We start from the raw sequence: 16569 nt of genomic DNA, 5'->3' as shown, positions 1-16569 counted from the left end.
TCTGATAGAGAGGAACTGGGGTGAAAACAGAGGGACCCTGACATGGGAGCAGATGGGGAGGAAGCTATCTCAGATGGCCTTGACCTCTGTAAATGCTGCCTCTGTGAGTACAGTGAAGCCGAGGCCTCAGGGAGCAGGGCAAGGCTGGGCCATGATGCCAGCCACACGCAGAGCCCCATGGTCGGGACAGGAAGAAGCTGGAGGACAGACGACTGGCAGCCCCCAGTGACTTTTTCTTAAACATATATTAGTTACAATATAAAGAAATAGAGTACGTACCTACTGTAGAAGCAAGAATATATGGCAAAATCCAAACAAGAACGTAGAAACATGCATGATCACACCATGTAGAGCTAACAACTGTGTGTCATGCAAGTGTGTTTTTATAAAATTTGGATCTCCTATAGTTTTGCATATTATTTTTTTTTCACCTAACAGTAGATTATGACCATTTCTTCAAAAAACTTTTTAATAACGACAAAATATTTAGTATACTGTCATTCCATAATTTTTAAAATTACACCCCTCTGGAACACTTGCATGTTTTTCTTTCTTTTTTTTTCCCCAATTACAAATAACTGCAATGAGCCTTCCCATATTCAAGTCCTGGCACACATCTATGGTCATTTTCTCAGAGAGATTCACTAGATGATGTTTTCCACAGGCATCAGCTGGCCCGAGGACAGATAAGGAGCCCAGTGAAGGTGCTCAGAGGGGCTGCTGGGTTGAGATGCCCCAGGGAAGGTCAGGGAAGGTGTAGCTGGGAGGCCTGACAGGGCATTCGAGAAGAAGGTAAGGGGATCTGGCAAGATTGTGGAGGAGTAGGAGGCCTTAGTTTTGTCTGGTCCCAGGAATCCAGCTAGAAAGCTATCAAATCACTCTGAACACCTGTGAACACAAGCAGAGATGGAAGAAAGAACAGTTGCAGTTCTACAAATAGAAGAGCGACTCTGTAAGGTAGGAGGTGCGGAGAAGTGAATCCAAGGTGATAGATCAGAAGACAAGCCATGGCGGGAGAGAGCCTCCATCAACTGGCACCGGAAAGTGATAGAGCAGGAGAGCACAAAATCAGAACTTTTAGAAGTTTGCTCTGATGAGAGACGGCCCTGCCTGAAAGGCACTCAGGCAGCAAAGTGGGGCAGAATTCTAGGTAGGACAGTGTAGTCTCAGGATCCCTGGGGTGCCTGACTGTGGCAGAGCTCCCAGGCATCAGAGTGGGGAAGCCACCTGCAGTCAGTGAGCACAGGAGTGGGGTTCTTAACTTGGGGTTGCCTCATACTGGAACTGTGGCACAGGTGGGTGACCGCACTCCAAGCAGGGGACTAGTAAGTGGCAGGACCGCAGCAAGACCCCCCCGTCCCTGTTCCTGGGGAGGAGCAGTGTGGGTGGGCGCCACAGGAGTCTGCAGGTTGTGGAGACTCAAAGCATGGTCATGTGCCTGAGATAGACATGTTCAGTCACAGGCCAGGTGAGCCTGGAGTGCGTCCAGAGACCATGGTGGGGGACTGACTGCTTTTCCCTGATGTCTCACTGAGGAGTGGGGCCCCGAGCTGTTGGCTCCAGGGCTGGAGACTGGGAGGCTGCCAGTACATTCTTATCCTCAAGAACGTCATGGAAAGGCTTCCGGAAACAAAAGCCACATAATACAAACCCGAGCTACTTAGCCTGGTCCCTGGCAACAGTGATGCCATTCACAAGGGGCAAAGACACCTGAGAGTCAATGCAGTAAGGCCCTCCCCCAGGAGACCAGTAAGAACATCCAGCCAAGACCAAGTTTACCGGTCAAGGAGAATCATAAAACTCCAGTGCTAAGGGAAAGCAGTACACAGAAGTCATGGTTTTTTCCCCACGATTTTTTTAGTCTGATAATTTTATTTTTTTCTCTTTCCTTTCTCAACCAATTTCTTATTTTATCAACTCTTTTTAAAAAATCACTTTTAATTTTCATTTTTTATACTTACATTCTACCCTTTCATTGTATTTAATTTTATTTTTATATATATCTAAGTTTTTCTTTCCTTACAATTTTGAGATGTACTTTCTTCTAACAAAGAGACCAAAATACACTCAGGATATAGTGTATTGTTCTGTTCTCTTCACCTGTCTATTTATATTCCTTTTTTGTCTTTTAATTTTCATTTTTATACTTATATTGTATCCTTTCAATGTATTTAGTTTTATTTAATGTATTTAGTTATATTTATAATGTTGGGATATAGTTTTCTAACAAACACCCCAAAATACACATAGGACTCAGTGTATTGCTGTGTTCTGTTCACATGTTTGATCATATTCTCCTCTCTCTGTCTCTCTCTCTCTCTCTTTCAGTTTCTGGTCTCTTCTGATTTGTTTAGTGTACATTTCTGAGGTCATTATTGCCATTTTAGTATTTGTTCTCTTGTTTATCTATTCTTCTCTGGATAGAATTACAAGATGGAAAAACTCACCTCAAAAAAAAGAACAAGAGGCAGTACCGACTGCCAAGGACCTAATCAGTATGGGCATTAAGTAAGATGTTGGAACTAGAGTTCAGAATAATGATTACAAAGATACTAGGTAGGTTGGAGAAAAGCATAGAAGACACTAGAGAATCCATTTCTGGAGAAATAAAAGAACTAAAATCTAGTCAAGTCAAAATCAAAAGGTTCTTAATGAGGTGCAATAAAAAAATGGAAGCTCTAACTGTGAGGAGAGATGAGGCAGAAGAGAGAATGAGTGATATGGAAGACCGAATGATGGAGAACAAAGGAACTGAGCAAAAGAGAGATAAACAACTACTGAACCATGAGAGGAGAATTTGAGAGATAAGTGATACCATAAGATGAAACAATATTAGAATAATTAGGATCCTAGAAGAAGAGGAAAGGGAAGCAGATGATATATTGGAGCAAATTATAGCAGAGAACTTTCCTAATCTGGGGAAGGAAATGGGCATTCAAGTCCAGGAGGCACAGAGAACCTCTTCAAAATCAAGAAAAATAGGTCAATGCCTTGACATATAGTAGTGAGCCTTACAAATTTCAGAGACAAAGAGAAAATCTGAAAGCAGCTCACAATGAGATGTCTGTAACCTACAAGAGTAGAAACATTTGACTGGCAGAGGACCAATCCACAGAGACCTGGCAGGAATAAGGGAATGTTGAACATATACACCTGAACTTTTTCACAACTTGAACAGACTGATTTCTTGAAAAGTTGAAAACAGAGCTACCCTATGACCCAGCAATTGCACTACTAAGGATGTACCCCAAAGATACAAATGGAGAGATCTGAAGGGGCACCTGCTCCCCAGTATTCATAGCAGCAATATCTATAATAGTCAAACTATGGAAGAGTCCAGATGTCCATTGACAAATGAATGGATAAAGAAGAGCTGGTGTATGTGTGTACACACACACACACACACACACACACACACACACTCACACACAATGAACTGCTACTCAGTCATCAAAAAACTGAGATCTTGCCATTTGCAATGACATGGATGGAACTAGATGGTCTTATGCTAAGCTAACTAAGTCAATCAGAGACAGACAATTATCATAGGATCTCACTCGTATGAGGAATTTAAGAAATGAAACAGAGGATCATGGGGGAAGAGAAGAAAAAAAAAAACCAAGATGAAATCAGCAAGGGAGAGAAACCATAGGAGAGTCTTGATCATATGAAACAAACTAAGGTTTGCTGGTGGGGGGATGGGCTGACTGGGTGACAGGCATTAAGGAGGGGAGTGCATGTGGCACAATGTGCACTGGGTGTTGTATAAGATTGATGAATCACCGACCTCTACCTCTGAAACCAATAATACCTTGTATGTTAACTAATTAAATTTAAATTAAAAAAATACTGGAACAAAAAAAAAAAAAAAGAAGAAGAAGAAGGGAAGGGGACTGGAAGTTGAAATCTGGGGGAAGAAGAGGCCATCAGGACCACAGGTGGACCACATGGCTCAGACCAGACTGTTTCTCTGGCCCTCTGAGCTCTTTCAGTTAGCCTGGCTTCCAGTTCCAGAGACCACCTCCTGCCGCTCATCACCAATACTTCCCACTGACTGATCTCCCTCAGTCACGCAGACTGCAAACTCTCTGAGGACATGGAGGTTCCTGATGACCCCCTCAGCCCCGGCCCGGCGTGGGATAGGACGGTGGTGGGGACCTCCCTGACGCCTGACTTGTGACCGTTGAGAAGACACACAGTGGAGCTATACTCACTGTCTTCATGAGTCCAGACGAGCTGAGGCGTGCTCGGAGGCCCGTCCCCCGGAGTGGTGAAACACAGAACGGAGGTGAAGTACGCCGTGAACTTCTTCAGGTTCGTTATATACCCGTGGTGGACTCCGTGGAAATCTGGCGCAATGGTGACCACAGTGGTGGCCTCAGGGACCTCAGCTGGCCATGCGAGGAGCTGTGATGAGACACGTGGAGAAAGAGATGCTTTTGAACTGCACATCTTCACTCTCGAGTCTGTTATCAGGATTTTTAGTTTGTAATTAATGTATTGTCAAAGAAAGCAAAGTCATGACTAAGAAACTCCATAAAGCCTACATTTTATAATGCCGCTAAAAAATCTGGAGTTGAAAAAATATCTCACAGATAACTGAACACAGATATGTACATATACATATATTTTATACATGTATGTAAAAACAAAATATCTAACTTTAACCCATGTTGGAATAATAGACACTCCTTAAACCTTCACTTAAAGATGTTCCAGAGTGTAACTTTTTTTTAACACTAAGCAATAAAGACAACACCATCTTTATTCGACTTAATCAGTACAAAGAAACATAAGCACAAATATCAACGAAACATGAACACAGATTTTTTTTTCCTCCCCGGGTAGGCATCTACTCTGCCTCAAAGACAAGCCCCTGATTCAATAGGAACGAATCTTAATTATTTACGATTTCTATCACACTGGTTTTCTGAAAAGAATTTTAGGAGGTTGAGTCCAATTTTAAAGAAATATAGTACAGGTACGCATTCCAAGGGAAGTCATTTTAACGTTTGGGCAACATTATGTATGAGCATGACTTTTAATTCCTTTGACACCAAACATTTCCCGGGTTAATTAGGTTTGAAGGTTGACATGCTGCAGGACACAAAGCGTATTTGTATAGATCAAACCCACACTGAGCCATTGAATGAATCTCTGGTCTTGCCAATAAGACTTGACAGGAAAGTCAAGGAGGCAAAATCATCTTGGTTGATCAATATGATTTTCTTTCAGACAAAGCTTCTGAGTGTAGATTCCTCTGGGGAATTGAAAAGGAAAAGAAAAGGCAGGGCAAATTCTTAGCTACCTCTGCCTTTCTAGTGAAAACAAAAAAGTGTTTTTGTAAGTTGAATCCAAATGGGAGAAAAAAAAAATTGAACCATGTGTCTAAGGAAATAATACTCTTTGAATCTGAAATTACCAAGAATTCAAGCAGAACATGTGGAGTCCTTTTTCCACAAAGATCTTCCCTGAGTTTACCTGTTAAGGCAGACCACTAGTGACTATGCTGTAGCTAAAACCAGGATGGGATCCCAAGTCCAACCAGGAGCTGATCTAGAAGGCAAGACAGACTACACCTTTGGAAACTGCATCCAAATACATCTATGAAAGTAAGAGATTCTGGTAGCTAAGGACAGAGGGAGGTCGGACAGAGGGAATTTGTGGCTCTAATTCAGGCCAGGTAGGTGCCCTGAATTCACTGAACAGAACTTTCTCTGATGTTGAGATGGGGAGGGACTAAATATCTTCATTTTCTAGAAGTCTCATTCCCTTGCATCGAGCGCCCTTTGTTCTAAGTTGGTGCTCCCGGGAGAGGTCTCTTCTCCAGGAAGATGTGGTTTGCACAAATACTGGTTCCAATCAACCCAGATAGGTTTTCCACTGCTAATTTAAAAATGGATAGCTTTTCTCAAAAGAAGTTGCTCTGTTACGTATGACCACCCACTTAAAAACTAATAATTTGAGTTTCTGAACCCATAGCAGAGAAGACCTTGGATAAATGGTGACACCCCCACCCGACCACCAAAGCTAACACACTTGGTAATTTTATGTGGTGGGTTCTCCACAAAATAAGAAGTGGGCAGCCTTCTCATTGGTCACAAGACTGTGACAGACCAGGATGGCCATCCAGGGCTGAACCATGTACCTTGTATCCCTGGTTGATGCCATTGATGAACTGCTGAGGCGGAGGGTTCCAGAGGAATTGGATGGTTGTGGAATTCACAGCTTCTGTCTGCACGTTCTGTGGGGGTGCAGTAGGCACTGTTCCAAGGCAGTCGTGGAAGACGGCAAAACAAACAGTAGGAGGCCCAGTAGGAAGGAGAGAGGAGAAAGAAACTCTTAGCTGCCACTCATGATTCACAGGCCATTACAGCATTGAGAACAGGGAAGTGTGATAAATGTTTCTGGAAGCTAATAGTGGCATTACAAAGAAAAAGAACTGGGGCTATTTCTCATTTTCTGCGGGAGAATTCTTTAAGGCATCGGCGGAAAAGTGGACCGGATCACCTCATTCCACGGGTGAGGCTTTCTCAGGGATCCCCAGATAAATAGCTAAGGAGAGCTTTCTCCGGTTCATTTCTCAGTTACTCAGGGTTTGAGATCTAGGCAAGGTCTCATTGAGAGACCCCCTCCCCCAGTAGGTACCACTATGTTTCAAGTCCATTAATCCTCTATATGGAAAAACAAAAAACAAAAAACAAAAATCATCCTCTCCCATATGGATTGTTCATTCATTTGGAGGCTAAATTTCTCTTTGTCTGTTACAGGGACCACCATTTTGTCTTTCTGTTATTGACCAGTTAAACACTTGCAAAATGGCTTGTATTCCAGAAGTTGCGATCTTGGGGAGATACTCATGCAACAGAAATAAGCACACAGCTCTCTGGGGCAGGGGATGCCCAGGACAGAGCAGTTGGCTCTGCCCCAGGAAAGCACGGAAGTCTTCCATGAGGAGGCACCTGGACTAGGTCTGGAAGAAAGGGCAGATGTCTGAAGAGGGAAAGGCCTTCTCCATTGGGAAGATGGAGTGAGCAAGGCCTGCTGTTACGAAACCCTCTTGTACCATGAGAACACAGTGCGCGGGCTAGAGACGGGTCATACAGGGGCAAATGGGCGTGGGAAGTCGCCTTGGGTACTGCCTTGTGCCAAACACAGTGGTTGACGACGTACACGGCATACCATGGGGAATCCAAAGTATTTTGAAAAAGGCAACGATGTGTTGTGGCTAGCTGTTGAAGGACGAGGACCTCTGTGGCCTCAGAGGGGACCATCCCATGGGCTGTGATCCAACTTTCTGCCAAAGAAGGTCTTGGTTCTCTAGGGCCTCGTTTCAAAAATAACACACAGAAGCCAAACGGATCCTTGGGCTCCAGGTAAAGAAATAAAGATGACACAGAGTCTCCCGGCACAGAGCACATGGGGACAGAGCATGGTCCTGCTAAAGATGGCTAAGCCTTCCATTATTCCCATCTTGTTAGGCAGAAGTGAAAAAAGCATAAAAGAAGTGAAAAGTGAAAAAAGCAAAAAAAATCCCCCAAGCCCCTCAAGAGTACACTTCAAGTCATGCTCTCTTCTTATCTGCTCTGGACTCCGGCTGTGATATTCCCCCGTCCCCTGCCTCTGCACGTCGCCAAGCAAATGGTCCGTTTCCCCATTCTGCATTTTGTAGATTAAAAAAAAAAAAAAAGGCCAGGGGATCCTAGTGCCTGGGATGAACGTGACATCCAAGAACAAGAGGAAGCTGAACTAATAATTATAAAACCTGAACCTCTCTTGAGCCCACAGGAGAGCCGAGGTCAGCAGGGCCAGTGAATGTTGAGAAAAGATGGGCCTCTTGGAGGAGAGAGCGTGGGAGTGCCGGCTCACCTGGGACAGAGCAGGAGAGAGGACAGGGGGACACCGCATAGGTGGGTAAGGAAAATTCAGCTCAAATTCCTAACAAAGTGCTAGAGGCTCAGTGGGGGCCGGCAGGGAGAGCAGAGTGTGTGTGTAGGCTGCGGACGCCCAGACAAGTTCAATACCACGGAGACGCAAAGGAGGGAATCACTAGGGCCTTCTCATCGGAAGCCAAGTGAGCCAGGAGCAGTAGAGTGATATGTTTCAAGTACTGACGGGAAAATCTACGGTCCCAGGCTTCTTGTCCTGGAAAAGCGTCATAAAGGCATTTTCAGGAAGACGAACACGGAGAGAATTCATTCCCGGCACACCTGTGTTGTGAAAAACACCGGAGGCTTGTGCGAGCAGATGGACACCGAGGCTGATCATCTATGCAGGGAAGTGGGTGATTTCCAGAAATGGCTAAGATGATGGTAGGTAGAGTATATTTCTTATTTTTGACTCACTCTCAAATATGGCTGACTGTTGAAGCAACCAAGGTAGCATTCCACTGGGACTTGCAGCAGGAGTGCGAGTGAGACAAGGGGTCCCAACCCCTGAGAGATGGGGAGAGGCCCCGGGGCACCGACCAGGCTCATCCGCCGTACACGGGACAAACTTTAAGATCAACTGGGACTCAATGAGGAGATCTATAGTAAACCCCAGAGCAATCACTAAACGAGTCCGGAAAAGGGATCTAAGATAAGGCAAGAGTGGGGAAAATAATGTAAATATAGGAATATCTAATTAATCCCGAAGCAGGCAGGCCGAAGGAATGGAAAAGGAGAAAACAGGAGAGGGAGCAAATAGAAAACAACTGGCAAGACGATAGATTTTAACCTCATTTTTCAAGTCGCGTAGCATGTAAACAGTACACATACCAACAAAAGACGGGCTATCAGATGAGAAGCAAGGTCCAGCTGTGTGGTGTCTAAAAGGATCTCACTTTAAAGGTGGAGACACAAAGAGATTACAAATAAAAGAACAGAAAAAAATACATGCTGAAAAAAATGACGCCTTGGGGGCACAGAGGGACAGCGCAGGGGGATTTTGGGGGTGAAAGTGATGGCCCAACTCCATTGCGGTTGGGGCTGTGGCTGGCGTGCGTTTATCAAACTGTATCCAACCGTACACCAAAAAGGGGGAATTTTTTTCGTATTCTGTAAATTATATCATTGGGAATCTGACTTCTAAAAAAAGTGCTTTAAGCTCTTTGATGTTTTTCTGCCCCCGAGAGGCGATGTCTGGGTCTGGGCCCCTTGCGCAGAGGCTCCACGGGTCCTCCAACCAGCAGAATACCTCCCAGGCCATACTGAGCCTGAAGCGTCTACGCTCCAGGCCCAGCCTCTCTGGGAGCACCCGGAGCAGCCCTGTAAGAAGGCCGGGACCCTGACAGCACCCTGCAGTCCCAGGGCAGCCCAGCCTTGCAGCTTGCCCCGCAGAGGCCCTGACTTGTGCATGGATCCACGGCCACCCCCGCCCCCCGCCGCCAGCCCCGCCCAGCTGCCAGTGCACTGAGGAGCCACCCGTCCAGGCTCACTGCGGTTCCAGGCCCCCAGCACGAAGACATCTAAGAGAAGGCTGCTTGTCGTAAACCTCCAACTGTCTCAGGGAGAGGGAAGAGAAGTCCCGGGGGGGGGGGGGGAACTGGGAGGACACTCCGAAGGGTTTGGCTTCTTTTCTTAGATGCTGTGCCCGCAGGGGCCGAGGAATGCAACGCTCTTTGCGGGCTTCCTTCTGGGGTCTCGTGGGCCCAGTTACTGACTCTAGAATTCCATAAAACGTTCCCATCCGACGCCGCGAGAGTCCCTAGATAACACCACGCTGATCTAACGTTTTTAAAAACTTGGCATTTTTGCATAAATTAAATTGAGCGATGATCTCCTACGGCTCTAAGGGGATGTCTAGCAGCTCTGCATTTCTTTCTGGCACCACAACGGGCACGCGGAGGGGCTGCTGCTTGCCTGAGTCGGCCTGTTCAGCCTCACATCGCGTCAGTACGGCTCTTCGCCCGCCCACATCTCAGCAAAACCCCGGGGAGCTGGGCTGCCCCTCGTCAAGAAGGCAGTTCTGTCCTCGCTTCTCATTCCCCGGGGTCATGGAAAGTCAGGAGGCCAGCAGGGCTCTGCCGGCCGCACCCCTGCACCCAAGTTCATGGGGCTGGATGTGCGTTCCTTCCCAAAGTCCCGGGAAGCAGGTTCTAGAGCCCGAGATTCCTTTCTCTCGCCCACCTGGGGCTTTGTCCAAAAAAATCACCAGTTGTCCCAGCCACATTTCAGCTTCTTGTCACCCTAATTATTGTCATCAGAAATGACTCACCAATACAAGGATGATGGAATTAAAAATTCCCTAGAGGGAGAGAAAGAGCTGCAGCCAGGAAATCCTTCTCCGCAGTGTTCCCCACAGAGCTGAATGGCCTTAATTACTGCAGGCCGTGGAACCCTCCTCTTGTAAGGAAAGGCAGGAGCCTCGCTCCCAGGTGGGACTTCTCTGCAGTCTTCACAGAAGAGCTCAGGGAAGCAGGGAGGGGCGCCTCCCGCTGCTCTGAATTAGGCCTCTAGGGACGGTTCCCTCCCCAGATAATTAGCATTTAAAGTGCAGTTCTTTCCTTGTCCCTAACTGCAGGCCTTGAAGTGGTCTGGTAAAGTGACAGGTGGTGTTATGCTCTTTTGTGGGTTTTTTTTGCTTAAAAAAAAAATTAAAAAAAAATAAAAAATCCTTTTTTTTTTTTTTTTCCTAGATGGTTCCCCCTGCACTGATCCTAGGATGCTCTCAGTCTTTAAATTCAACACAGCTTAAACCCTGTCTTGATTCTCCCAGCCAAGGACGAGGAGCTCTGTTACATAAGCAGCCAGCACCCAGCACGCAAGGGCACCTTCCAGCCGTGGCACGTGGAGAGAGAAACCACGTGAGCAGTTTTAGGAACAGGAACTGATCCGTTACAGGCCAGCCTGTGGCCAGGATAAAGCCATGGCCAGAGGTGGGATTTCTTGGGATGGGCACGTAGGAGGCACCAACAGGAGGGAGGCCCTGTCCACTGGGTTATACCAGCACCAGAGTTGCTCATGTCCATCAATTCTTTGTTGTCATCAGCCATTGTTCACAGCCGCTGGAAAATTTACAACTGTTAAATTACATTTGAAAACCTTACCCAGGCTCCTAAAGGATGAATACCCAACTTTTGTAGCAACATGGACGGGACTGGAAGAGATTATGCTCAGTGAAATAAGTCAAGCAGAGAGAGTCAATTATCATATGGTTTCACTTATTTGTGGAGCATAACAAATAACATGGAGGACAAGGGGTGTTAGAGAGGAGAAGGAAGTTGGGGTAAATTGGAAGGGGAGGTGAACCATGAAAGACTATGGACTCTGAAAAACAATCTGAGAGGTTTGAAGTGGCGGGGGTGTGGGAGGTTGGGGTACCAGGTGGTGGGTATTATAGAGGGCATGGATTGCATGGAGCACTGGGTGTGGTGAAAAAATAATAAATGCTTTTTTTCTGAAAATAAATATATTGAAAAAATTTTAAAAAATGAATAAATAAAATATTAAAAAAAAAAAAAGAAAAGAAAACCTTACCCAGGCATCACGTATTGATGAGTGAGAGGAGCCAAAGTAAAGTCTCTATGCTTTGTGATTCCAACTACAGGATATCCTGGAAAAAGCAAAACTATGGAGGTAGTGCATCCATAGTTTTCGGGGGTGGGGGGTAGGCAGAGCACAGAGGATTTTTTAGGGGAAACTATTGTGTATGATTTCATCACGGACACATGTCATTACCCTTCTGTTAAAAGCCACAGGGGGTACAACACTGAGAGTGAACCCCAATGTGAACTACGGATCGTGGGTGCCAGTGATGTGTAGCTGAGTTCCTGGACTGTAACAGATGCACCCAGTATCCTGGGGGAAGCTGATGGGGAGGCAGCCATGGTGGAGAGGGGTATGGGGTACACGGGAAATCTTTGCACCCTCCACTCAGTTTTGCTGTGAGCTTAAAACTGCTCTAAAAATAAAGTCTATTTAAAACACAAGGGGCACCTGGGTGGCTCAGTTGGTTAAGCAACCGCCTTCGGCTCAGGTCACGGTCCAGGAGTCCTGGGATCAAGTCCCGCATCAGGCTCCCAGCTCCATGGGGAGTCTGCTTCTCCCTCTGACCTTCTCGCCTCTCATGCTCTCTCTCACTGTCTCTCTCTCAAATAAATAAATGAAAATTTAAAACACAAAATGAGCCGTGACTTTGCTAGACGCTTTCTGAATCCAGTCCGTGTTACTGACTTTCCTCGAGCATCCGTAGGGAGGCCCCAGGGCAGCAAAGTGCACAGCGCCGTCCCTGACATCCCCATCAGCCCATCTTCTCAAGTTCACTTCCATGTTCATTTTCACCCCGGCACACACAGAGGGTGTGCGCAATTATGGTTATTTCCTGGTGTTAGGTGTTCCCTGGAAAGATAGGAAGGATTTTTTAAAGACTTCCTTCTTCCTCCTCCCTTTCCCTTCTTCCTGGCTACTCATGTAAATTCAGCAAGATCTGATTCTTGATAGATTTCAACACGAATCCTGGGTTTCGAAATATAAAAATTTTTAAAATAATAAGCTACCTAAATAAATCAACTCATTAAAGAGGACGACAGAGTTTTACAGCTTCAAATAATTGACTTTTTGAAATATTTGGGATCAGAGAGTACATAATTAATATTTATAGGTCATGAATTTTTCAAAATTTCAGGTCTTTAATCAAATAGAAACGAATGTGTCAATATTGCCTAGTGGATGCTTCCCTTTTTTTGGATTTTTTTCACTCAAAAAATTCATCTGCAAAACTTCTTAAGAATACATGTAGCACCCAAAGAACAAATAATCCAACCAAGAAATGGGTGGAAGACATGAACAGACATTTTGGCAAAGACGACATCCAAATGGCCAACAGACACATGAGAAAGTGCTCAACATCACTTGGCATCAGGGAAACATAGATCAAAACCACAGTGAGATACCACCTCACATTGGTCAGAATGGCCAAAAATAACAAGTCAGGAAATGACAGGTGTTGGCAAGGACACGGAGAAAGGGGAACCCTCCTGCACTGTTGGTGGAAATGCAAGCTGGTGCAGCCACTTAGGAAAACAGAATGGAGGTTCCTCAAAAAGTTGAAAATAGAGCTACCCTATGACCCAGCAATTGCACTTCTGGGTATTTACTCTAAAGATACAAATGTAGGGATCTGAAGGGCCATATGCACCTGAATGTTTATAGCAGCAGTGTCCACAATAGCCAAACTACGGAAAGAACCTAGATGTCCATCAACAGAGGAATGGATAAAGAAAGTGTGTTCTATATATACAATGGAATACCACGGAGTCATCAAGGGAGATGAAATCTTGCTATTTGCAATGAGGTGGATGGAACTAGAAGGTATTATGCTGAGCGAAATAAGTCAATCAAGAAAAGACAATCATCATATGATCTCTACTATGAGGAATTTGAGAGGCAGGTCAGGGGATTGTGGTGGGTAAGGAGGGAAAAATATGAAACAAGGTGGGATCGGGAGGGAGACAGACCACAGGACCCTCTTAATCTCATGAAACAAACTGAGGGTGGCTGTGGGGGTGGGGGAGTAGGGAGAGGGTGTCTGGGTGATGGACATGGGGGAGGGTATGTGCTATGGTGAGTGCTGTGAAATGTGTAAACCTGATGATTCACAGACCTGTACCCCTGGGGCAAATGATACCTTATATGTTAATTTTAAAAAATGCATGCAAACGAACTTTTTGAAAAGTTGATTTCTGAAGTCATTGGGGCCCACAGTCCACTGTAGGCACTTTATATTTAAATATATAAGTACTTATTAAAATTATTTATGTCTATATTATTGATACTATTTTGTATTTATAGAGACATAATGAACAATGTTCTGATTAAAGGGGGCCACTGGGGATGGCTGGGTGGCTCAGTTGGTTAAATGTCTGCCTTTGACTCAGGTCATGATCCCAGGGTCCTAGGATCAAGTCCCGCATCAGGCTCTCTGCTCAGCGGGGAGTCTGCTTCTCCCTCTCCTTTTGCGCCCTGCCCCCTTCAACCCTGCTACTTGTGCTCACTTTCTCTCTCTCAAAAAAACTCAGAAATAAAAGGAGTCATCAGGTACACCACGTCAGAGAGTAAAAGAATTTTCTACCCGGGGAATGTCAAGGCGATGATCTGAGACTGAAGTCTGTGTGCTCAGATCATCTTCTTCAGCCTGAAGTCAGTCTTTGATGGCAAAGGAAGGGGATGAAGTGAGCGAGGATCCCAGGCAGATCACGCCAGCCCTGATCCTATCCAGAAAAGACTAGAAGTGGGAAATTGGCTGTAGCTACAAAATAGGAAGGAGGGGTATTTACGAGTTTGGTTACAACCGTATCAGGTTGAGGACAAGAGGCCGGCTACAATGACCGGCTCCTGAGAGCTAAGGCCAACACTCCTCTCGCTGCTGCGGGATCCTCCACATTGCCGGACCGGCACAGAAACTGTCGGTGACACGCCTGGGGCTGGTGGGCACGGCAGACAGGACAGAAACCCCTTCTGAGGAACGTGGTGGGGAGCTGTGTGGACGACACGTCAGACGATGCAGGGATAAACTTACTGGGAAGGTTATTGAAGCATGACGCTCTGACTTACTCTCAAAAGAAATGCTGAGAACGTTCCTTATGTTGTAAAAATGCACACCTGTGTTAGACCGAGCCTCCTGCTCGTGAAGCATTTCCTGGATCAGCTCTACGGGGGTTCTGGAGATGCCCTCAGAAGGAAGTGGGGAGGCCAGGAGAGCTCAGGAGAAGATGCTCTGCGAGAGGCCGGCTGGCAAGGCCTCAGTTGAGGCCTTCTAGGTGTCCTCACTTGAGTCCGAGGGACTGGGTTTTCCCACGCCCACAGTAGCGCCATTAGCCACAGACTGGCCTTTGGCGGGGCAGGGAGCCCTGGGGGAGGCAACGGGCTGTTCTTGGGGGGGGGGCGGTCACAGCAGTGAGCCCTGAGCTGGCCCTGTTCCAGCGCTGGGGGAGGGCAGGCAGGCCCCCCAGAGCAACTGATCGGGATGGGGGCACCGCAGCAGACACCACTCCAGACACACTAGGAAGGATGAAATAGCCAAACGCTAAATGGATGTTGGGAATAAACAAGGCGTCAAAGAACAGAGTTATAAGTTTTGCATACCAAAGCCAACAGCACGGTATAAAGATTTTACTGCCACATTCAATCCGAAAAGCCTCAGATATAAGAAGTCCATTGTTTTATTCACAGGGAAGTTCTCCTCAGTAAGAGGTGGCCTGTGGCCTCAGACTCCTCATTAAATGATGCTATCGGAATGGTAAATCTAGTAATATCCAAGACCTTTTTTTTTGTTACTGTTTGGTGAAAGACAAAAAAAAAAAAAAAGAAAGGCATCCCTTTTGACAAAAGATTTCTTTTGAGGGACTGTAGATAATGCTACATGTCAGGTGAGGTTAGAACTACCAGTATTCGTCTGCCCGTGATGCAGACTTTTCGGAAATAATGATCTGGACTAAGTGTGTCTCTGGGCCACCTGACGTGCCAGCTGTTGGTCTTCTGATAGCATCACTCGAAAAATGGGAATTTTGTTTCCTATTCTTTTTTTTTTTTTTAGATTTATTTATTTTAGAGAGAGAGGAGGGGGAGGGGGAGAGGGAGAGAATCCATAAGCAGACTCTCCTGCTGAGCGCGGAGCTGGATCTGGGGTTTGATCCCAGGACGCTGAGATCATGACCTGGGCCGAAATCAAGAGTCGGTTGCTTAACGGACTGAGCTGCCCAGGTGTCCCCCCCACCCCGTTTCCTACTTCAAGTTCAGATGGAAGCCTATGGACTGTTGGAAAGCAGACCCTCCCAAGGATGTGTGAACTGTATTGTTCACTTTTGTTATCGGTTTTGGAGACTGGGTGTCACGATGAAGATTTGTGGAAGCAGGAGTTATTGGTACTAACAGTGGCTGAGTTAACTGACAAGCTTTTTAAAAATATTATTTATCTATGTGAGAGCGAGCAGAGTGAGCGAGAGTGAGCACATAAGTGGACGGGGGTAGGGACAGAGGGAGAGGGAGAAGCAGACGTGCTGCTGAGCAGGGACCTGGGATGCGGGGCTCAATCCCAGGACCCTGGGATCACAACCTGAACCAAAGGCAGATGCTTAACCGATGGAGCCACCCAGGTGCCCCACTAACTGATATTTCTGAGCACCCGAGTGGACAGAGAACTGTGGATAGAGAACTGCTAAGACCTTGTGGAAGCATCCTGACCCAAAGAGGGTCAAAGCAGAAACTCAGCTTGGCTATGGAGTTAACTGTGCACTCGTGGGAAGAGAATGGATTTTATAATTCTAAGGAGTCACTGTTTGAACTCTGAAGGCAAAATATTAAGACTGACAACAACACCTGTGTAGATTCATAGAAACACCCATTATTTTGAAATACTTGCTATGAAAAACATTTGCTCAGAATCCAATCCATTCACCTCATCACAAAAAAACATTCAACATTATGTCTGTCAAGGAAATAAAAGGAAAAGCTGTTAACCTAGGGGAACATTATACTCGTAAAGTGCCATTTAAGGAGGCTGAATTATCTGCATTCCGGTTAACGGCAAGGAAGAGGTTTCTCCTAACTGGGGAAAAGGTAGTAAATAATCTTCAAGCATGTGATCAGC

The 16569-nt window shown here is 45.9% G+C and overlaps 1 protein-coding gene across 4 annotated transcripts in view; it reads right to left on the bottom strand.

Annotated features, from left to right (window-relative positions):
• SDK1 (sidekick cell adhesion molecule 1) overlaps window positions 1–16569 on the bottom strand; it is an 869284-nt gene that overhangs the window by 143795 nt on the left and 708920 nt on the right. For 3 of the 4 annotated variants that reach the window (XM_082714190.1, XM_082714191.1, XM_082714189.1), the window contains exons 18-19: window positions 6149–6264; window positions 4215–4407 (exon numbers count right to left, since the gene is read on the bottom strand). In XM_082714190.1, coding sequence (XP_082570316.1) covers window positions 4215–4407; window positions 6149–6264 — 309 coding nt within the window. Of the gene's footprint in view, window positions 1–4214; window positions 4408–6148; window positions 6265–10197; window positions 10422–16569 lie in introns of those variants that run through there. The other variant, XM_082714192.1, reaches the window with a different exon arrangement.

This window comes from Mustela nivalis (genome assembly GCF_964662115.1).
Source record: "Mustela nivalis genome assembly, chromosome: 19".
Classification (NCBI taxonomy): domain Eukaryota; kingdom Metazoa; phylum Chordata; class Mammalia; order Carnivora; family Mustelidae; genus Mustela; species Mustela nivalis.
This window is presented reverse-complemented; position numbering and strand designations above follow the sequence as displayed.